The sequence below is a fragment of the Echeneis naucrates genome, chromosome 17, assembly GCF_900963305.1.
Source record: "Echeneis naucrates chromosome 17, fEcheNa1.1, whole genome shotgun sequence".
NCBI classification, from domain to species: Eukaryota; Metazoa; Chordata; class Actinopteri; order Carangiformes; family Echeneidae; genus Echeneis; species Echeneis naucrates.
The window spans coordinates 17,669,983-17,692,129 of record NC_042527.1 but is presented as its reverse complement, the minus strand read 5'-3'; the positions used below and the strand labels follow the sequence as shown (position 1 = coordinate 17,692,129).

General features: G+C 44.5%; 2 protein-coding genes across 3 annotated transcripts in view; both read left to right on the top strand.

The window, feature by feature from the left end:
- ankrd12 (ankyrin repeat domain 12) overlaps nt 1–9,383 on the top strand; it is a 29,946-nt gene extending 20,563 nt beyond the window's left edge. For both annotated transcript variants that reach the window (XM_029524353.1, XM_029524352.1), the window contains 8 exons: nt 147–350; nt 630–772; nt 1,083–1,230; nt 1,532–5,949; nt 6,900–6,998; nt 7,142–7,285; nt 7,388–7,483; nt 8,275–9,383. In XM_029524353.1, coding sequence (XP_029380213.1) covers nt 147–350; nt 630–772; nt 1,083–1,230; nt 1,532–5,949; nt 6,900–6,998; nt 7,142–7,285; nt 7,388–7,483; nt 8,275–8,460 — 5,438 coding nt within the window. In that variant the 3' untranslated portion in view covers nt 8,461–9,383. The remainder of the gene's footprint in view (nt 1–146; nt 351–629; nt 773–1,082; nt 1,231–1,531; nt 5,950–6,899; nt 6,999–7,141; nt 7,286–7,387; nt 7,484–8,274) is intronic.
- Nucleotides 9,384–10,713: 1,330 nt separating this feature from the next.
- twsg1a (twisted gastrulation BMP signaling modulator 1a) lies at nt 10,714–22,098 on the top strand. The gene is made up of 5 exons (XM_029524354.1): nt 10,714–11,114; nt 11,770–11,929; nt 18,146–18,245; nt 20,535–20,795; nt 21,603–22,098. Exons 2-5 carry the CDS (start codon nt 11,804–11,806, stop codon nt 21,782–21,784), a joined length of 669 nt encoding a protein of 222 aa, XP_029380214.1. The 5' UTR covers nt 10,714–11,114; nt 11,770–11,803; the 3' UTR covers nt 21,785–22,098.
- The last annotated feature ends 49 nt before the right edge of the window (nt 22,099–22,147 follow it).

Below are 22,147 nucleotides of genomic sequence, written 5' to 3'. Positions count from 1 at the left end.
CCTAAAACACAGCCGTTCCCGTTCATGGTAAAAGGGTTTCACTGTGAGCTCAACTCTGTGCTTTCTCTATCGCAGGTTATCTCAGCATGGGACAGACTTTAGCTTTAAGCATCAATTAAGTCCTATTTCTCTCTGCCCATGACCAGATTCTACCCCCAGTCACCCCTCTCAAACGACTCCCGTGCAGAAGAAAGTCCCCAGCAGCGCGTCATCCCGACAGAAGGACAAGGTCAACAAGAGGAACGAGCGAGGGGAAACGCCCCTTCACATGGCAGCCATCCGGGGAGATGCCAAGCAAGTTAAAGAGCTCATTAGTCTGGGAGCTGACGTCAATGTCAAAGACTTTGCAGGTAGGATGCCCGAGGTGATAAAAATTTAATAGCTTTCATTATGTCTGTAAAGTAGCTATTAATGACACAAAGCTGACTAGCATCTAATGATACAAAGTCAAAATCATCACCATCGGGGTGAAGATTATTAGCGTCCGCACACATGCAGTCTAAATATACTCTTACTGTACTCCACCTGTCTTATTTCCATGAACAGATGCCAGCTGACATCTGCTGAAAAAAAGTAGAAGCCATATGAATTCTGTAACCTCTGCTATCATTGTTTTCTGCCCTCACCAGGCTGGACTCCTCTCCATGAAGCCTGTAATCTTGGTTACTACGATGTGGCCAAAGTCTTAATAGCGGCAGGCGCAGAGGTAAACACGCAGGGTCTGGATGACGATACGCCACTCCACGATGCTTCCAGCAGCGGCCACAAAGATGTAAGAGCTGAACCTGATGGTTACCCTTCCACAATACTCTAGGATATGAAAGAAAAGTCTTTGCTGAGGTTTTGTACTTGCATTGACTGAATTGACACAGAACAGAAAAGAAGAAATTCTATCCCAATGTGTAGATATAAATTACTCAAGGCAGAAAGATTTGTCTCCATCAAAACCATTGTGTGTTAGCACCAAGTATGTTTCATGATTTGAAATGCCTTGAAGGAAAACAAATTATTTAAAAACGTTTTGAAAATTTTCATAACATTTTCCATTTTTCTCACTATCAATTTTTGTTTGTTTTGTGTAGATTGTGAAGCTGCTACTACGTCATGGTGGAAACGCCTTTCAGGCCAACAAACGTGGGGAGCGCCCAGTGGACGTTGCAGACTCCCAGGAGCTGGAGCAGCTTTTAAAAGGAGAGGTGCCACTGTCGGACCAAGATGACAGCTCTTCAGGTATGCAGAGAAGGCTGAAGGCTTTCTTGTTTTTAGTCACATTAAGATATGTAAACGGTAATTTTACTGGCGTTGGACCAGATGGCTTTAAAAATTAAATGCCAGTGATTTGTAACTAGTGACTTTACTCTATTGGCAGATTTTTATATGCATCATTGAAGATTTCATAATCACTTTAACATTATATTTTATTTCTTTCATTGAGAAGAAAGTACATACGAGGTCTGTTTATGAGAGAAAAAATAAAGTTTGTTGTTTTAGCGTTTATTCCAGATTAACATTACTCCTCTTCTTTCCACAGAGTCTGAAGATCCACCTTCTGTTAATCCATCCAGTGTGGATGACAACATGGAAGACTCTGATACTGAAAAAGACTCTGATGGCAAACCAGCCATAAAAGCATCATCATCCATGCCAGGGCTGGATGAGTACGAGTTCAAAGATGAGGAAGAGGAGGAGGATCTCAGTAAAGCCCTGAACGACAGACACATCCTCCGGAGGGAGCTACGGCAACGGGAGAAGGAGGACAAAGATAGGAATCATGTGGCAGGAAAGCAGAGCGGCAAGGGGGATTCCTCCTCTAAGGCGAAAAAACAGAAGGCTTCCCGTGTCCACTGTAGCTCAGACACCTCCAGCGACGAAATGGACAGCCTCTCAGAGAAAAGGAACTCACCGACCTGCTCTCAGAGCTCAGATGGGCTCAAGACGGACACAAGGTCTAAAAAAGACAGTGCTGAGCAAAAAGACAAGGGAAAAGTTAAGAGGAAGAGTAAGAGCCAGAATAAAAACAAGGAAAACCAGGAAGATGGGAAAGAGAACAGCAAAACTTTGGTCCTCTCTTTAGCAACTGTGTCGGAGAGCACAGAAAAGGGCAGAGAGGAAGACTCCTTCAAAATGTCCTTCAGTCCTAAAGATGACTCATCCGTCCACCTCTTTCATTTATCATCCATAAAATCTCCTAAACTGAACCACAGCCTGACAGATAAACAAACACCACTCAAACAAGAAAATACTAAGATGTGCGTTTCCATCAGTGACAGCTCATGTCCGGTGGACGGTGTCAAATACAACCACTACACAGATGCAGATTACTGCACTGAAGGCTCCAGCACCAAGGGGTGTAAGCACAAGGAAAAGAGCAAACATCAACAGAAAGACTCCAGTATAGACGGGGACGATGGTCATTCGAGCCCATACAAGGATGGCAGCATAGGAAACAGTATAGACAGCACTGAAGGTGCCTTACGAAAGACTGACTTAGACGGCAAAGTAGTGAAGAAGCATAAACTTAAACACAAGGAGAAGGACAAACACAGGAGGGAGTACGAGGCAGAGCGGAGCCGCCACAGGCAGAAAGAGGCCAGGAAAGACAGCCACAGGAATTTGGAGTTTGACAGAGAGTTCTGGAAAGAAAATTTTTTCAAAAGTGATGAGACAGATGAACCTCTGCCAGTAAAAAAGGAAGGTGAAGACACAAGCACGCTTCAGAAGACCTTGGATTCGCCCCCCATAAAAGATGAGAGGAACACAAAGGAGAAACACTCCAGCAGTAAGGAAAAGAGGCCAAGAGAGGAGCGAGAAAAAGAGAAGACCGTGAAAAAAGAGCGGAAGGAGGCTGCTGGTAAAGAAGAGAAGGTAAAGGATTCAAAACTGAGTGAGCGTGACGAGAGGGTGGACTGCCACAGCTCAGGGCGGATTCCTGAGGAGTCGCTGCAGAGCAACAGCATGAAAGAGGAGACAGAAGAGAAACCCATAAGTGGGATCACAGCTGATCAAGAACAGCTGGAGTCCTCTGAAAAAGGCTCACGCGAAAAAACTGACAAGAGGTTCCCAGGAAAGGAAAAGGATCCCGAAAAGATGGAAAAACGGCATCCTGACAAGGAAAAAAAGATTAAAACAGAGCACTCTGACAAAGCTGAACCACAGAATTCAGTGGATCGTTGGAAGGAAAAAGAAAGAACGGGAGCCATTTCTTCCCACTCGCCTGGAGATAAAAATTACAAAGAGAATGAAAAACTGAAATCTTTATCCACAACAAAAAAGCACGAAGATAGCAGGAAAAATAAAGATAAGTTTGACAAACGGTCTGATAGGGAGAAGCAGGAGAGAGAGTTTAGTGCCGGGGATCAGAGAGAGAAGGATCGCACAACCTCTGATAAGAAAGGAAAACCCCTGGAGAAGACCACAGATCATGGTAAATCTGATCGCTCCAAAGAAAAAGACTGTGACAGGAAGAAGAAAGATAAAATAAAAGATGGCACGCTTTCCTCAAGCTCCAATCTGAAATTGCTTTTAGAAGAGAAGAAGAGCTATCTGTCTGAGAGCAGCAAGTTCTTATCCACAAAATCAAAGGACGAGGTTGTGAGAACACCAGAAAAGGATCGTGACCGGAGAGACCGCGATAGAGACTCAGAGAGACATAAGGACAAGGATAAAGATAGGCACAAAGACCGCTCCCAGCAGGCCAAGATCAGCAAAGTGAAACCCAATGAGACGGATGCAGACAAGGCCAAGTCAAAAGCCTCGCCAGCAACACGAGACACCAAGCCAAAAGAAAAGAGGCTCGTGAATGACGATTTGATGCAGACCAGCTTTGAGCGCATGCTCAGTCAGAAGGACCAGGAGATTGAGCAGTGGCACCGGAAACATCTTGAGAAAATCAAACAGAAAGAGCGAGAGAGGCTCAAACAGCGACCTCTGGCAGACCCCGGGAAGCCCAAGCCCAAAGACAGAACAAAGACTGAACCATGTTTGAGTAAGGAGCTAACGCGCTCAAAAAGCTCTGAAACCTCTGATGTCCACAGCAGAGATAAACCCCTGAAGGACGGCACCAGCCTCAGGACAATGTCGCTTGATGGAAAAACTCTTCCCTCCATCAATGCAAAGGTCATGTCGGCTGTGGAAAACTGTCTGAACAGATCTCCCAGACCAGAGAGCGAACGCTGTGGCCTCATGTCCAGGTCTGTGTCCTTGGTCTCTGTTGCCAGCTCAGAGGATTCATGTCAGGCCACGACATTAACACCCAGACACGTTGAATACGACTCTGACATGAACCTGGAAGCCTCAGACTCTCAGCCTGCATTCCTCCAGTCTTCCCTCGTCATTCAGGCTACCAGATCGCCGTCTGTTCATGACAAAGATTGCAACAGTCTTCCAGATGCGCCGCAAAGTAATCGGACGCTGCTGTCCGGCAGACACGAATCTCCCTACCTCAGGGCTATTCTGGACGAGGACGCCAACTCGGTAACTGAAGGTAAAGCTGTTGAAAATCTGCCAAAACCCAGTGTGCCCTCAGACGAGTTGAGAACAAGGGAGAGCTCAGCAGAGGCAGAAGAGAACCTCAGTAGTCAACAACATACAAATTCAGTGTCGGAATGTTTGTCAGAGAGAGAAGGGAGCACTCCTGGCTGCTTAACCCCACAAGTTTCAAACAAAGACCTTTTGAATAAAAACTTGATTCCACAGTCAAGCCTCTCTCAGAGTTCTGGTTCTCAAACCGGCTCAACAGAGCAGAAAGCTGAATCTCCTGTTGTGAGGGATATTCAGTGCATGATGGAAAATTCACAGGCAGAGTGCAGCAGCAAGGATCCTGATCAACCATCGGTACCTACAGCTTCTGTGTCTGCCGAACCATCAGCGCTCACTAACACCAAAACCTTCCAGCAAAGAGAAGCGCTCCCATCCTCCGGAGTGGAGAGCCAGCAGCAGGCAGAAACCAGTGCCTCGCAGGTTTCTGAACACAAAGAGAAGCTTCTGGAGAACGCAGAAAGACCAGAACCAGAGAGCATGGAAATAATTTCAGAAAGCCTCAAAACAGAAGGGATGGGAAGCCCTGTACCGTCCACCAGCTCGCACATTCCCTGCTCCGCAGCAGGGGAGTCTTTGCCGGGTCTTGGCAAGACTAACACAGAGGCCAAATGTTCCCAAGAGGATTTGGATGTAGCTAACCAAGACTGCAAGAAATCAAAACCATCCAGCGACACGGCAGGCCCATGTCTCGATGTTCAGATGGAGAGAAAAGACAGCGTGTCTTGCATGAGCCCTGAACACAAAATCGAAGAATCGACTGATGCCCCACAGAGCTCGGAGAACAGTGACGCCGCTGTTACTGTAACAGCAGAAAACCTGGCAGCTGAGGGCAGCGTCGCTACTGAAGCTTTGTCTGACTTGAAAGCGGAGTCTTCCTCGGAGTCGATGGAGGTGACCCCTTCTGACGAGAAACCCGAGCCCTCTTCAGCCGGAGAAGAGCCGAGTCAAAGCACCGTCCAGCCAGCAGTTCAGTCCGACGTCAGCAGCAACACCTCAGGGAGCTCGTCTCCACAGTCTGGAGACCGTGACTCCGATTCTTCAGGAGCCAAGGTCAAGGTCCGCTCAGCAGACGAGGACGTGGACATCCACGTTCCCCATCCGCGCAAGAGGAAGATGCCTAAAGTGCCGAGCTCCCAGCCATGCGGCACGAATCAACAGGAGAAGGAGAGGGGCCAGCAGTCCCTGGCTGCGATTGTCGACTCTGTGAAGCTGGAGGAGATCGAACCCTACCAGACAGAGAGGGCTAACCCCTACTACGAGTTCCTGCACATCCGAAAGAAGATCGAGGAGAAGCGCAAAGTGTTGTGTAGCGTCACTCCCCAACCGCCACAGTATTATGATGAATATGTGACCTTCAACGGGTCATACCTCTTAGATGGGAACCCACTCAGCAAGCTCTGTATACCCACAGTGAGTTTCATCCTCTCTTCTCATCTGGCCTCAGTTTGTGTCTGGAAATTCTTGATGTAACAACATGAACTTCCTAATCTGCATTCGCACAGCTCATACCTCAAGCATTTGGTGTTCAAAGTGAAAGTGGCAGTTGCTCACTATCAGCTGTAGTCTGCCTCCATCAGAGTGATGGTACGGGTCATGTAGGGTTGTATGAGGTAGTTGTCTATAGTCAGTGTTTTCCCTGATGTGGATCAGTGCCCTCCAGGTTAGAGAAGCAGCTGCGAGCACTGCCATAGAAGCTGGGTGATGTCCTGCAGCAAATGGAGACGGTCACAACAGTAGTTTTTAGGATACCACATTTCAAGCTGATCTGCGGTTTGTAAGAGCACAGACAAGTAAAATGCTCTCACTGAAGATGGGTTTTTACTGGCTGAGAGCAAGAGCAGTGAAAGATAAAGGAAATTCAAACATGACTAAGACAGAGGAAATGTAACTCAGATGAGTAACAGGGAAGCAGCTCTGACTCGGGATTTCCAGTAGTGGATCAAGACTTAATAAGCTTCTGTTGTGTGAAGACTGTTCGACATTTCTTATCTAATGCTGCTCATCTCATTTTCAGATTGTAGATTTAGGTTGTCAATCCGGCTTGGCTGTGGCTGAAAACTTTACTTTTGGTTTTAATTACTTGCAAATATTAGAAGCTGAGCATCATGGGATTTTGATTTCGATAAGAGATTTCAGTTTTGATAAAAGGCTACTGAACCCTGGCTCTGTATGTTGGTAAACTGCTTCTCAGCCTGTGTTTGAAATTTCTTAGTGTCGTCAGCATTTTATGTAATCTGGTGTTAATGCTCAATTATAGTAAAGTCAGCAGAGAACTGCTGTCTGATAACTCACATGCATCGAGACATCAGGCTGCAGCCTTCATTTAGTGTTTTAAATCACGTCTGTCTGTTGTTGTGCAGATAACGCCTCCTCCGTCACTACCTGAGCAGCTGAAAGAGATGTTCAAACAGCAAGAGGTCGTCCGCATGAAGCTCAGACTGCAACACAGCATTGAAAGGGTACATGTTTAAAACTTGCTGAACTCTGCTTTAAATGCCTAAACTCAACACGACAGACAGTTTAAACGTGATATGTACTGTTTTGTTGGGTTTGTTTGTTTTTTGTGACTTGACAGTATTGATCGATGTTTCCTTCTTCACAGGAAAAGCTGATTGTTTCAAATGAGCAGGAGGTTTTACGAGTTCATTACCGGGCAGCGAGAACACTAGCCAATCAGACTCTGCCTTTCAGTGCCTGTACAGTCTTACTGGATGCTGAAGTGTATAACATGCCTCAGGACGTCCAGGTAAGCAGTGTGGCTCAGTCCATGTTTTCTCCAGAAGACATTCATCCATTTCCGGGTTGCGGGTGAAGAAGTCAGTGTTTGATAGTTTTGCTCTGTTGACAGAGCGACGACGGCAAAACTTCAGTGAGAGACCGATTCAACGCTCGGCAGTTTATGTCCTGGTTACAGGACGTTGACGACAAGTTCGATAAACTGAAGGTAAAATTTTCCCCTGCGTCTCTTTAACATGTTTATAGATGGAAGCCAACCAGCAGACTTTGTCGATTTGCTTCTTTTTGTTTGTTTCTTTAATCTTTTAAATTGAAACCTTTTGTGTTTTTCAACCATCGGTCCAAAAATCTAAGACATGTTCAGATGATTTCGTATTTCATGGGGAACAGACAGTTTTCACGATTCATTTTCTATTTTTGTCACTTTCTAAACAAAAAAAACGGAGAAACTCTGGATTCATCACTGATACAGTATCTATGAACAATGAACGGTTGAACCCTTAGCTTTTTCCAATATTGTCAAAATTTAAATTACTTTTTTTGTCACTTATTTGCAATAATTTAAATATTTCAAGAAGGAAAGAGGAGAAACAAAACCATGAGAATTAACTGTGCTGTGTATTTCTTTATAAACTCAAATGTTTGTTTTTTTTAATCCTCCTGCTTTTTAGGAGGAAACTCTTCACGGATTACAATCAGAAATCAAATAGAATAAAATCTCAGATGTATCCCTTAGACCCTTAGTTCTGATCCGCATGTGAAGAATCTAGATCGGGAAGTTCTGTCTGTCTGAACATAAACAGAAATCAGGTTAATTCCTCTTTTGTTTGCAGTTGGATTGTTTTCAGATCAGATTAACTTAACGTGAGGAGCAGAATCTGTTTGAATTTCACGGCAGGTTGACGAATTCCTTCCCAGAAATAAACGCTCTCGATCTGAATGAGAACATCTGTGTGGACGTACCAATGAGCCGTTTTTGTTCTTTCGTCCTCTGGGCAGACTTGTCTTCTGATGAGGCAGCAGCACGAGGCAGCGGCCCTGAACGCCGTCCAGCGTCTGGAGTGGCAGCTCAAACTGCAGGAGCTGGACCCGGCCACCTACAAGTCGACCAGCATCTTCGAGATCCCCGAGTTCTACATCCCGCTCGTGGAGGTCAACGACGACTTTGACCTCACCCCGATATGAACTGTAGGACACGCGCGCTTCGCCACAGAGGCGGCCATATCACGGACACGAGCGGCAGACTCATGACTCATTCGAGGAAGAGGAAAGAAAAATGTGAAGCACTTAAAATGTGGCGACAACACAAAAGAGCACTTAGAAAAGAGATGATTTTACTCCAGAGCTCTTATAGAGTCCAAACGGGTACGGCCACTGCAACAAGGGGGATCGTGGACCGACCAGGAAAAAAGGGGGTCCAGGCCACAGAGCAGAGACCAAACGCTGGGCCAGGAGCTGCAGCAAGAAGCAGGAGAGTGGACAACAACCGGTCACACAGCCGAAAGATTTCAATTGTTTTCAAAGTGAGTGTTCATACATTGTGTACAGATTGTGCTCTTAATTTTTTAACTTATTTTATACATAAAAAATTGTGCATTTGTAAATAGCCATGTAATTATTGTTTTAAACTTGTAAAAACAAAAAATAATAGATATTTTGATTGTAAACTCGTTCTGTCTCATGTTTTAATGGACCAAAGTTGGTTTTTATATCGAGTGTCCTCTTCGTCTGTGATGTTCTTGTTGTTGTTGGCTTAAATTCTTAAGCATGTGTTGGCTTTCGTTGTGTTTTTTGTTTTTACCGTTTCTTCCTTCCTCATCTGGAGTTCCACGCCACAGCTGGTGTTTTTTGACTTTGGCAATTAAATGCTGTGCATGCGTTGCGTTGTTTGTACTTTTTTCCTAAAGAGCTGTACTGTGGACTTAATTGTGAGGTTTACTAAAGTGTTCAGCTTTTTTTGCGCCATTTGTTATGTCCTTTTTGCGGCTTCACTCCTCATGTGTTGTCCATTGTGTCTCGCACACATTAAAGTCTGTTGTGGTATTCAAGAAAAAAAAACAACATAATTTTACAGTTTCAATGTGAGATCACAACAAATCCTATTTTTTCAACATAATGCCTTTTGAACGATAGTTCTAAAAAAATGTCTATTTTAATATTTACTTGTTACATGACTTGTACATATTTGTAATATATAATTGAATAAATTTTATTTGTTGTGAAATTAAAACTTAATTTTGGTGTCTTATTTAATTCTTTCTTAAATTACAGAAATTACTTTAAGTTGATTAATCAGGCAATTTATTTTAGTTAAACAAAAAAATCATTACTTCTATCTAAAATTTTATTTAATTTATAATCTTGGTTCTCATTTTTATATTTAACCTGGTAAATAATTAAAAAGCAATGAAGGACAAAGTTATTAGTTAACAGCGATCTACTCTGAGTAAATGCATGTAAATGTTTAAATTTTAGCAAATTCCAACACACAAAGTGAATAATTCTCCAGTTGCATAAGAATCTTATTTATTTCGGGCATGTATTTGATTTTATGTTCTTTCTGAGCAGTTTTATTTGCAGTCAGTAGATGTCGCTGTCAACAAAATCAACTCTGTAAAGATGTTTATTATACTGATAATGTAGAAAGAAATTAAAAGGTAAAGGAACCTTTTATGTTCAGTGCTTCAGATAATTAAAGCGTTGTGTCACTCTCCTTCACATTCATTTACCGATCAGATGATTATTTTACACATTTTTTTTAGACATTTCATCAATAAGTAAAATAAACTGTAGATGCAGTTTCTCCTGTGCATGTTGGAGAATTGACCTCAGCTCCTCTCTCCTCAGTCTCAGTCTCAGATCTCAGCACCCGATGTAAGATTCCTTTCAGTTTCTATGAAATATTGAATTTTACGGCTGCAGTCATTTCACCTTCCACGTTTGCTCAAAACATAAACTTCATGTCAACAGAAGACAAAGTCTGAGCTGAATGAACTAACAGGCTGTTGTATTTTCTTTTTCTCTCGTTGTGACTTTACAGCACATTTCAGGTTAAATTAGTGAAACTGCACTCTTTTGGTGCGTAAATCAGCACGTTGGGATCACGTGACATTTGCAAACTTGCAAACCAATCGGCTCTTCCTGATTCTGATGGGAGATGAAATGTTCCTTCCTGGGTTGAAGGTCGAAGGTTGAACCCCCCCACTGGAGGCGGAGCTGCAGGAGGTCGGGGGGTGACTGATGTGTCTTTGATGAGCGCTTACTAAAACACATGTAAACACCTGTGGAGCTGAAAGGCCGCGGCTCAGCGGGGGGTCCGCAGCTTCCGAGTCGCCCCCTTTTCTCACCTAATGACGGCTCTCACGGGTCCGCTGATAAGCCCCGGAGACAAAAGTGTGTGTGAGTCTGTGTGTTTCATGAAGGGTAGGGAGGGGGGGGGGGGTGATGTGTCTGAGCCAAACAGATCTCGGCTCCCAAAGCGGCCCGTGGGACATCTTTACGCACCGGCGGAACTTTTACGCACGGATCTCCGGCGGATGGACACGGAGTCTTTCGGGCTGTTTCGTGGCCGCCACGCCGAGGACCCCGGACGGGACAGGGGGAGCGTGTGTGACTGGAGGCCCGGTGTTTTCCTCCGCACACACGACGGCCAGAAAATGGAGTGTGTGCCTTTAAGGCGCCCGACTGCCTGCCGCTTTGTGCTGCGGAGAGACTGACGCCCTCTGGACACAGTGGACAGGCGAGCGGCGGCGGAGCACCATCCTGGAGAAGTTCACAGAGAAAACTGCTTCAGAACAGATTTAGGAAAGAAAACACCCCAACTTGTTCTCAGCACTGAGGTAAGTTTGGACTCCTTTTTTTGAAAAAAATAATAATTATTTATATATAAACAAATAAACTTTCACCGTGTTGATTGGAGAGGTTTGTTTTTTACGCTCGATCTTGTTTCGACTGAGACCAAGTTTTTTTTTTTTAGTGTGAGCCCCCCACCCTACAAAAAAAAAGGAGAAAAGAGATGAAGAAACGCGTTCACGACTGTGGGAACTAATGTTTCTCACATGTTTTCACTCCGTCATGTGAAATGTAGCAGCGTGCAGGCAGAGAAGAGGACAGACGGAGATAAAACATCTGCAGATGAAGATTTAACATCAGACAGCGTGTTAAAGAAAAAGGAGGAGAAGGGGGCTGATGTTTCCAGATGTGAGCAGTGCTGCTGTTTGAATGAAACGTGACGCAGACTTGTCCTTTACTTTGGTTAAAATCTGCTGTTCACATGTCAGAGTTTGTGTTTTTGAAGTGAAAACGTTTGACACCGAACAAGAGCCTGCTGATTTTGAGAGGACATTTTTGCTTTTCAGGCTTCAGGTCGTTTATTTGCATCTACTTTTTGCTGCATGTGTATTTTCCGCCATATGTTGTAATATTATCACGCTCCTCATCATCAGTTCAGCTCCAGTTTATTTGCCACTGATCTCTCTTGTGTTGTTGCCGTAGGTTGTTTCCAGTGTCGTGCTGGTGAGCCGTCAGGATGAGGCCTGGTCAGCTGATCCTCCCCACCGCCGCTGCTCTCCTCTTCCTCCTGTCAGGACTGTCTCTGACCTCCGGCTGCAACAAAGCTCTCTGCGCGAGTGACGTCAGCAAGTGTCTCATACAGGTGAGGGATTGAACCCCAACAACACAAACCCCGGTCTGATATGACTTTTCACACATTAAATTGCGTCAAACTGAGATGAAACGACACAAAAATGCAGTTTGCACCTTTTTGAAAATCACCTTGACCTTCCTCAGGCCACTCTGTTTACAGACTGATGATCTGTCCATTAGTCTGAAGCTCTTCTCTTTAGATTAAAGGTGGAAATCTATGCGAGCTCAGCGTTGCAGCTGTTTTTGTGTAAACACAGGCTGGATGAGGACACAAACGAAGCGTCTCCAGCTGAAGTCCAGTCCCAGATAAGAGCTCTTCGAATCGGCCTGAAACGCAGCAGTGCAGACAGACGGCTGTTCTTCTATTTAACGCGTGTGCCAGACACAGATACAAATATTTCACTTCAAAAACAAATACTCAGCCGAAAGCTAAGGTCAAGTTCAAATCTGCCCGAGTTCAAGATGTTTGAACCTGAGAATAAAGACGGAATCAGCTGTAAGGAATGCAGATACATTCTTTCTGTAATCCATGGGCGGTTTTGGCCGATCGAGCGGGGACGGGACGTTGTCCACAGCCAGTGTCCTGCTTTGAGGACACCTGCTCTGTCCCTCGTCAGGCTGAGGCTGCTGAGCTTCCGCAGAGCAGGAGACTGAGGTCATTTTTCATTTATTTTCACAGCACCCCTTTATTTGTTAACTTTCTAACTGCACTCCGTCCGTGTCAGATTTTCCTTGATGCCTGAGGCCCAGTGGCTGATGGGATGCGGGGTGGTGACCGCCGCTTAACGCACATTTGATCATGACGGGGAAAAAAAAAAAAGGTGTTGGTCTGTGTTTCCACCACCTGTCAAGTTAAATCTTAGCTGCTGGTTGTCGTGTGTGTGTGTGTGTGTCTGTTTTCACTCGCCCTGCCTCTCCCATTAACATCTTTAAAGCCTTGTATTTATCCTCGTGGTTCTTTCTCCAGTTTGACCTCAGGTAGCTGAGGTGTGTCGACGTCTTGGTGCAGGAGGTCGAGCTCTGGTTGTTTGAATGGTTGTTTGTTGCCGGAACTGAGAAAGTCGACACAAAGAGTCAATTGACAGAAAATGTGTCTGTTCGGTGTTGAGGCAGTTGGAGAAATCGTAATGAGCATTTAAAAAAGAAGAAAGATGACAGATGAAGTGGCAGAAGCTCCGCGGCCATGAAAGCAGCATTGCTGCTCCTGGCTGATGTTCAGGAGCCTCCACTGGGCCCCTGGGGGGGGTGATTTAGGTCAAGGCCACCTCCCTGAGCAGCGTGTGTCGTGTAATGTTTGGACTCCTTTTTGGGACACGAGCTGGTTCTGTTTGTGCTGTTAATTCTCCTGAATCTGGGGCCTGCGGGGCCCTCGGAGGTCTGGGACCCCTGAGCCTGCTTCTCTCAGTTCCTGATGCTGCCTTGTTGTTGTCAAGATTGGCAAGAGGACCAACAGGCGAATAGTTTTATCTGCAGCCTGTTGCTCAATGACGACCCCCAAAGACTGCTTTCATTCAGTGTCAGGCATATTTCAGCAGCAGCCTAAACGGTTGTTGAGTGAACAGTGATTTAAAACTCCTTTGTTGCTTTTTAACATTTTCTCACATTTGAAAACGTTTTTTTAAAACAGCGGCTGAATATTTCTGTCAGTCTTACAGTTGCTCTGTCGAAGACTGACATTCAAGAAAAATATAGAGATGCATTTTGTTTTATAGCCTTATTAAAAAAATTACAGTTTGTATTTTTAGCCTCCTTTTTTGGGGGGGGGGGGGCAAATTTGCTTCTACCAACCTCTGCTCCTTCTGACTGCAGCATTCAAATGTCAGCAGCACATTTGTGGCTCCAGTTTTTTTTCCTCCTCCTTTCCTTCCAGGTGGATTATTTTTCCCGATGAATCATTGCTCGGTACAGCGAGCTCTATAGCCGCCGCGACCTCGCCGACACCGGCTCGCTAGACGGTGTCAGAGGTGAGCGTGATGGTGTGTGTGCCGTGGAGGAGAAAAATCTCCGCCTCCGGCCCGTCAGCACAAACTCCACGTTGCTTCGTGATGAGTGGGATCTGCTGTTGGACTCTGGCTTTTTACGCTCTACTGCCATCTCAAGTCATTTGTCTGAATTCCCCAAAACCCCCGAGGGTGGGAGAACATGAGGAGGGAGGGAGGGAGGTGGTGGTGGTGGGGTTAAGGTCAGGAGGACTGTGTATGTGTGGCTGTGGGGGCAGGTCGGTGGTCGGTCGAGGGAAGTATACAGTTGAGAACCTGTGAAGTGTGCAGAGATTCACAGGCCCGGTCTGTCCGGCGGGGGTGCAGGGTGGGGCTGCAGCTTTCAAAGTGAACAGCGGTGGTGGTGGTGGTGGTGTTTGCTGAGCACATGCTCACTTTCTCTCCACGGTCTTTTTGTTTCAGTGCAGCTGGGCTTTGACTGATTACAGCGGTTTCCTCTCTGTAGCAATGGGAGCCTAACAAGAGCTGTTGATGTGGTCGCCATAACCTCATCCATCTCTGCGAGGAAACGGCCATTTGTTCGGCTGATCTTCACCATTAGCCCGCCCATTACTTCTACAGCAAACGTCTTTAACGTGCTTCTTTGGCTCCTTCAGCGGTTCAGAACACGTTGAATTTGCAGTCAGAAAAGCAGAAAATGCTGCTTCGGCGTTGGCAGGAGCCGACGATCATCAGCGTCTCTCTGAGGATGGAAATCTTGTGACTCACAGTTTAGGCTCCTGTGTATTTGTCTGGCACTCGCAGCGGTTCATGAAGCTCACAAATAAGCAGAGACCCGAGTTTCCTCCTCGTGTCCTCCTTCCATGGAGAGATTGACTCCTCTCATTAGACAACAGTCATCTGATTTCAGTTTGCTCATCTCAGTGTTTAACATCAGCATAAGACACTGGGCCCGACTTATTTACGTTACATTCGTCTTTGCTTTGTGTCATAGTTAGTTTTTTGCCTCTTTTGGGTCCTTTGTGTCTCCTTCTGGCCCCTCGGGTTGTCTTGTTTCTAATTTTAAAGCATCGCCATTTATTGTCTTAAATGAGTTTGTATGATTAGTATGATTCATTAGTGAATTCTTGCTGTTGGTTGGCTGGCTGATATTTAACCCCAGAGTCAGGTCACCTAAAATAAAAATGCTGGTATATGTGTCTAAGCCAACAGCTCCCTTTCTGATAAAACCAACCATTTCCCTGAGATGGCTTTTTTTTTTTAAAGTAATGTTTTTCTGATATATGAAATATGAGCTGCATGCTTTACCCCCGGCAGCTGTTTAGTTTCGCATAATTCCACCTTTGAGAGTCATAATTTCTCCTGGGATCAGATCCTGATAGGAGGTTTGGGGATCCAGAGGCTGGTGATTAAGTGAACTGTGTGTGGTTTTTGCAATCCCTCACTGGTGAGTCATTGGAGAGTCTTTTATCACCGCTGAGACTGTTTACGTGTAGGAGACGACTTGTGCGAAGATATAATAGAGGAGCGGGGGAAGGAGAAATTTAAAAGGGAGAGAGGATAAAGGGGAAGGAGGAGAGAAACTGGAGGAAAAACAAGAGAGAAAGGGAGGAAAGGAGGGGGGAAAGTGTGTGTGTGTGTGTGCGGGGGGGAGGCAGTCCTGTTCTGTTCTCCAGGTGTTTTCGTCTCCCGCCCTCCTCCTGTTTCTCCCCCCGCCGAGGTGACCTTGACTTGGAGGAATGTGCTCCCTGTTTCGGGTGGGGGGGGGGGGGGGAGAAAGAGAAACTCCTCTGGCAGTCTCACCCACATTTCAATCCCACCTCCACATTTCAGTTTTGTGTCTTCGGCCCCCGGAGACGAGCCGTGCCGGAGCTGAGGAATGAGGCCGTTTTTGTTTTGTTTTTTTTTCCCCTCGTGCTGTCGGGTCGGAGGAGGGTTGAGTTTTTGGATGTTTGCAGGAGCTCTTGTAATAATGTTACCTTCCCTCCATAAGAAAAAAAAAAAAAAACTGAAATGTGTGTGTGTGTGCGTGCATGAAGGAAAGTGAACCCAGTGAACCAGATTATTATCACAAATGTTTCCCATAAATCCACTAAAATGAAACTGCACTTTTATGTTCTGACCCGCTCTCCGGCACACCAGATCTCAGGAACGCCAGCGGGGAGTTTCTTCAGATTTGGCACAAAGCGTCACTTGGACTCGAGGTTGAAGCCATCAGATGTTGGTGGTCAAAGGTCAAAGGTGAAGGTCACTGTGAGCATACAAAACTGATGTGGCCCATAATCATACGTTAATAATAAAACGCAAATGTGTAGCAGAAAATGGAGGCAATGACTCAAGCCAATATACGTAAAGCGATTCTTTTTTTTTCTTCTAATGACTGAAAGTTATTAAATTTCTTTTAATTGATTTATTTTGGTTACAGTTTGTGTGTTTAACTGGTTGTCAGATTACCGACCAGGCAAACCAGCCAGGGGCCCTAAAGCACAGCTTACTCCATATCATGTGTGTCGCCATAAATTTAGAAATTTCACATTTGTTAGTAATTTCTGCTGTTAAAGTCGAATCAAGTATGACGGGTCCATCAATATTCCGCTGTCATTTTACTTTTGTCATCCAAAAACAAAGTCAACAACCCAACTGGATCGTGCTCCGGTTCACTCCATATTTATTTATGTGTTTAATAAATTCGAGCGGCTGCATTTCATCAACATTTGCTGGATAAATTCCACACATGTTGGATTTTTACACTAACTAATCATTTTCATTCATTCCATTAATGTGTTGGAGAGTTATTTTTGATTGTCAGACGTTTCACATTATTGTCTGTCCGTGTGCGATCGATCAATTAATAAACTAATAATGTCAGATTGAGTTTGGCTCTCAGGACGTTAATCCAGCTATGACTGCACTGACTGCGTCAGACTCGATTCTCAAATCTGAGCCATGAAAAAGAGGATTTAACTGGATCCAAACTTGACTCCCTTAAACCTGACCTGGTGAAATAATGGAACAATAATAAAAACTGATCGTCAGACGTCCGCATGTAAAGCCACGAAAAAAAAAAAACCAAAACACAATTAACATCGTTTGGAGGTTGCCAATCTTCCCGTGTGACGCCATTTTAATCATCAAACATAAAGACCTGTGTCCAAACTGCTGTGAAGTTTGACCCTCACTCACTGCCGCCTGCTGAGCCGCAGAATAAATCCATCCAACAAATGACACTTGAATGGTTTTAACACGGACGTGTCAGAACCTGCTCTGTTCATGAATGCGAGCTGAGTGGAGTTATCGGTGTCTGTTTTGTGGACACGATAACACTCTTGGAGTTGGGGGGGGGGGGGAATACCATCGATGTCACGTGCAGCGTTCAGTCCGTCTGTCTTGTAAGGGCTTGTGTTTTAATAGTCGCTGTACCTGAAGCGAGCCTGCTGTTGATATTTTAATGGTACATCTACTGTTTGTACAGCGTGTTGTCTTCTGCCTGCTGTGTGATGATCACCCGGGGCTCTTATTCTGAAAAACACTCTCTGAGCAAGCTCAGTGCGATGAACAGTTGGCATTTTCTTGGAATTACAATTAATATATATGTAAAACAGAAAATAAATTGGGATTTCAACGCACCGTGTTTGTTAGAAACCCATTTAATATACTTTCGTCAGCTTCATGCTTCATGATTTTTCCTATTTTGGAGAAAATGGCACATTAACATGATTCAGTGCTCATGTCAGACTCATTAATTGTGTTGTTTGATTGTTAATCTCAGACTCCAGCTGTGAAACAAGATGTGATCAAATGGATTTTCATATTCTATATATTCTTACAGAATATTGTTTCTTCTCTCCAATCCCAATAACTGTTTGCGCTATCAGACTTTCTATTGTCATATATATCGAGTGTGAGTCCGCTTTGTGGCACATTAATGCTTTAATAACTTTCTACATATTGGATTTGAGTAAGCTCAGAGGAAGCTCCAAAGGAAAAGCTGATCGGTTTTTGGAGTTATTATTGTTATCGTTCTCGGTGCGTGTGGGATCTGTGAGTCCTGTCAGCAACACAAACGACGGACGCAGTGTGGAGCCTAAGCGGGCTTAAGTACACCGAAAAGAAGATCGGCTCGCCTCCATGTTTTCATCAACAATTCAAACAGTGATGAAGTGAAACAAATCTAATTACTGGGCTGTCAGCCGCTTTTATCCACAACAGTTTGGGAGGAGCAGAAGCGTTAAGTTGAGTGATGTGTTGAGGTGTCGCTTTTGTTTCGGTGCGTTTGTGTCCTGCAGGAGCTGTGCCAGTGTCGTCCGTCCGACGGGAACTGCTCCTGCTGTAAGGAGTGCATGCTGTGTCTGGGGAACCTGTGGGAGGAGTGCTGCGACTGCGTGGGTGAGTTCTTCTCTTTTCTTTTTTCTTTTTTTGTTTGATATGCCTTTTTATAAATGTGATAAAATACAGCTGGTTGTACCAAACCCCTTAAAATCAATCAGATTTTACACTTTGCTGTGTCAGAGACAGCTGTTTTGTTACTTCCAACTTCAATCAGTTAAGCACAGTAAATAAAGACACACCGGGCTCTGTCCGGCCGCTCGGCTGTGTTTCAGGCCCGTTGATCTCGCGGAGCATTTTCATCCTGTGGGGGGAAAAAAAAAAAAAAAAAGTGAGGCTGCAGCTGAAATGCTTTCCTGTTCGGAGCGTTGCTGCTCTGATACTAGATGAGTGCGAGGTGACTGAAGCCAGAAGCGACGGCGTGGCGGTTGATGCTGAGCAGAGTCGCCAGGAGCTCGTTCATCAGGTGCAGCGTCACGTCCACACATGGACAGCCGGCCTCAGCGTTTGGCTTTTTGTGGCACAGGAAGACATTTGGCTGGTGAAGTCAGCAGGACTCAAAGGTCAAAGGTCACTCTGACCTGCGATGACTGCCCGTGAAAAACTGAAGAATTCATAGGCAAGCACATGACTTTGTGGTGTCTTTGTGCTGGTGACGTGCCAGTCTATATCTCTCATTTTGCGTCATTTGTGTTACTTTGTGGTAGATTTTGTGTCCTTTTTTTCTCTCTTTATGGCCCAGTATCACTATTATTTAGTCCTACAAGTTGGTTCGTGTTGGTTTTCCATAATTGCCTAATGCCATGTTTTGTGTTTCATATTTTGTCAGTCTTTTGTAGTCATTTTGCATCTTTTGGTTCTTTCGTCAGCTTGTTGTAATTTTTGCATGTTATTGTGGCTTTTTCTTTCTTAGACTTCCTCGGTCTCCATGTTTTGGCTGTTTTGAGTCTCATCACTAAATAGGTTTTCAACACGAGCGATCATTGCGGTCTTGTTACTCCGTAGACCTGCTCCTAAAGGGCACAGGTACTAATGAGCTGAAATAGCCATCACTTCCTGGTGCTGGCACAAAGAGGACGGCTCTCAGATCAGCTGTGACAGACAGATATTACTCTATGTCCTGACAGGGAGACTCTTTCATGTGGTCCACGAAAACAAGCGTCTGACTCTGAGCTCTGAACTCGCTGCTGCTTCGCAGATGTTATGACTGTGCAGTTTTCCTCCTGGACGGGCCTCTTTACAAGACGTTCTGGATCTGTAGCCTGGAGAGTTTTTAGACAAATTTATTTTTTTTTTCTCACCACACTTAAATCTTAAAATCTCTTGAAATGTCTCCCTGAAACATCTTATCTGGGCCAAACGCGGGCTACTTTGAAGTGAGTAGGGCGCCCAGCGGAGGAGCAGCAGGGAAAGCAGAGGAGAGGACAGTTTGTGTTTAAGAGGAAGGAGGGAGGACCCATGTGTACACTTTATCTAAAACAGCTGCTCTGGCTCTGCTTTTAGCGCTGGTTTGTAATTCAATTCCTCTGTCAAACTCCGTTCCTCATTAAATGATTTACCCATTATCCATAATTCACTTTGACTCATTTAAAGGGTTAGAAAGATCATATCTGAGGATGTGGGGACTTTGTCGAGTGATTACTACTGTACTGGAAATTAAATGAAGTGTTAAAAAGACCCTAATTGAGATGAGATAGTCTTGACAGCGGCGTGGTTTGACAGCGGAAATTTAATTTAAGTCTGTGGAATTTTCACGAAAATTAGGATTACAAATAATTCTTCATGCCATTAAAGACATTGGCATTACAGTTTAACTTCAGCAATGATACAAAAATGCTAATCAAATTAAAATGGCGTACTAACTACCAGACTTTCATACTTGGCAATGTAAAAAAGGCTTTAAAGGAAAATAGTATTTGAACAATATGAAATAATGAAGTTACGCTCATAAGTAAAATATGATATTTTTTTTATGCAACTTTGTTGCTATTGGAGGACTAAAACATGCCTCAGCTCAGTGTTTCCAGATATTTGTTGCAGATTTGACTTCAGCACAATGGAAGTAAATTGAATGGCTTTGTAGTGTCAAATTTCCATTTTTATTTTTCAGTAGTGTTAAAATATGCAATAATTCGTGAGTGTAATACATATGTTGGCTTTTATAGGATCTATATACCCTGAAAAATAGTCATAGTTTAATAAAGTAGAAAAATAGATGTTGAGAAAAAGTAATTTTTCCACCGAATGTTGTTTTATTCCATCATATTTGACGCGGCAGCAGAAGAAATGGTGATCTTTACTGCTGTAGGTTGAACTGACTGCTTGTCTTCCTCCGTCTCTTCGTGTCAGGGATGTGTAACCCCAAAAACTACAGCGACTCACCAGCTACGTCGAAGAGCACGGTGGAGGAGCTCCACCGGCCCATCCCCTCGCTGTTCCGCGCCCTCACAGAAGGCGACGCGCCGGTCAACATGATGGTCGTGTCCTTCCCCGTCGCCGAGGAGCTCTCGCATCACGAGAACCTGGTGTCCTTCTTGGAGTCGCTCGACAACCAGCACCAGAATGTGTCGGTGCCTGGCAACAGCATCCACGCCAGCTACGACGCCCAAGGTACCAAAACGTTTAGTTTTCCAAAGTAAACAGAGTGCAGTGTACAACTTTGAACGACCTGCATTTACATCTGTTACAACGTGGGAAACGTTGATGGGGATTATTTTCCAGACCATTAAATCTATCAATCACTTTTTCGATTCTTCTTGTGGTGATTAAAAATGACAGATAATAATGAAAAATCTTTGTCGTTGGTCGGCTGATAATCTGCTGTTTCACATTGAGCCTTTCCATAATATTTTTTTTGTGTGTGTATGTGTCAAATCAACACCAACAATGAAGTTTCTCAATGAGTCACATGAAGAAAGAACTCATGCTTTCGTCACACTCTGGGTTCTTGAACCTGAACCTGAAAGGATCACGATCCTTTCAGGATTGCATCAATAAGCACTGCGGTAATAACATCAGACCTAGAGCTGACGACAAAGTCTGAGACCAGCTTGGGCTGGGTCAGATTCTCATGGTGCTCCAGTTTAGGGAAATGTAACTGGGTTGAAACTTTCAGCGTGCTGCCAATTTTTTATTTTTATTTTTCCATTTGTGGCCTCTTTGGCTCTTTCTCTCGAAACCAGAGCTATTTGCTATAAAGACACAGTCATAATAGGAGGGATCATACCGACCTGAGAAATTAACTCATTAAGATCAGCAGAGCATATGGTCGGACTCAACTGCAGCAAATTCACTTCATCCCTGAAGTGAAAAGTAGGAACACGGAGGGTTAAATGTAATTGCTTTTAAAACCACATTTACTGGATTTGTGACTCACGTCTTCTGCTTTGCCGTGTCCCTTTCTCTCTCTTATTTCAGAAAACATGTGCACAGTGGTCTACTTTGACGACTGCGTGTCTATCCGTCAGTGTAAACTTTACTGTGAGTCAATGGGAGGATCCAAGTACCGCTGGTTTCACAACGCCTGCTGCCAGTGCATCGGACCTGAGTGCGTCGACTACGGCAGCAAGGCTGTGAAGTGCATGAACTGTCTCTTTTGAAATGTGGGAAATATTGGTACCAAATGTCTGGGCTATACCAGAGGACTGAAGGCGGAGGAAACGATGACTGTTATGTGTTAGCATTCCTCGGTTACCTTGTAAAATACCCCCCCCCCCCCCCCCCCCCTCCCCCCATGCCCTTCCTCCTACCCCTGCAAAAATGTTTTTATTCTGCTGTTATATTTCACTGTATATTTTTAGATTTGTTTTCAATAGTGTTTTTACTAGAGGTGTATATGAATAATGTATTTTTACAATTATGGTCTGCTAAATCACAGTCTCATGCCAAATAAAGAAGAATTTGGCGACGTGGACTGCTTTGTCTCTCAGAAATGAGTCCGATTTTCTTCCTTTGCTATGTTT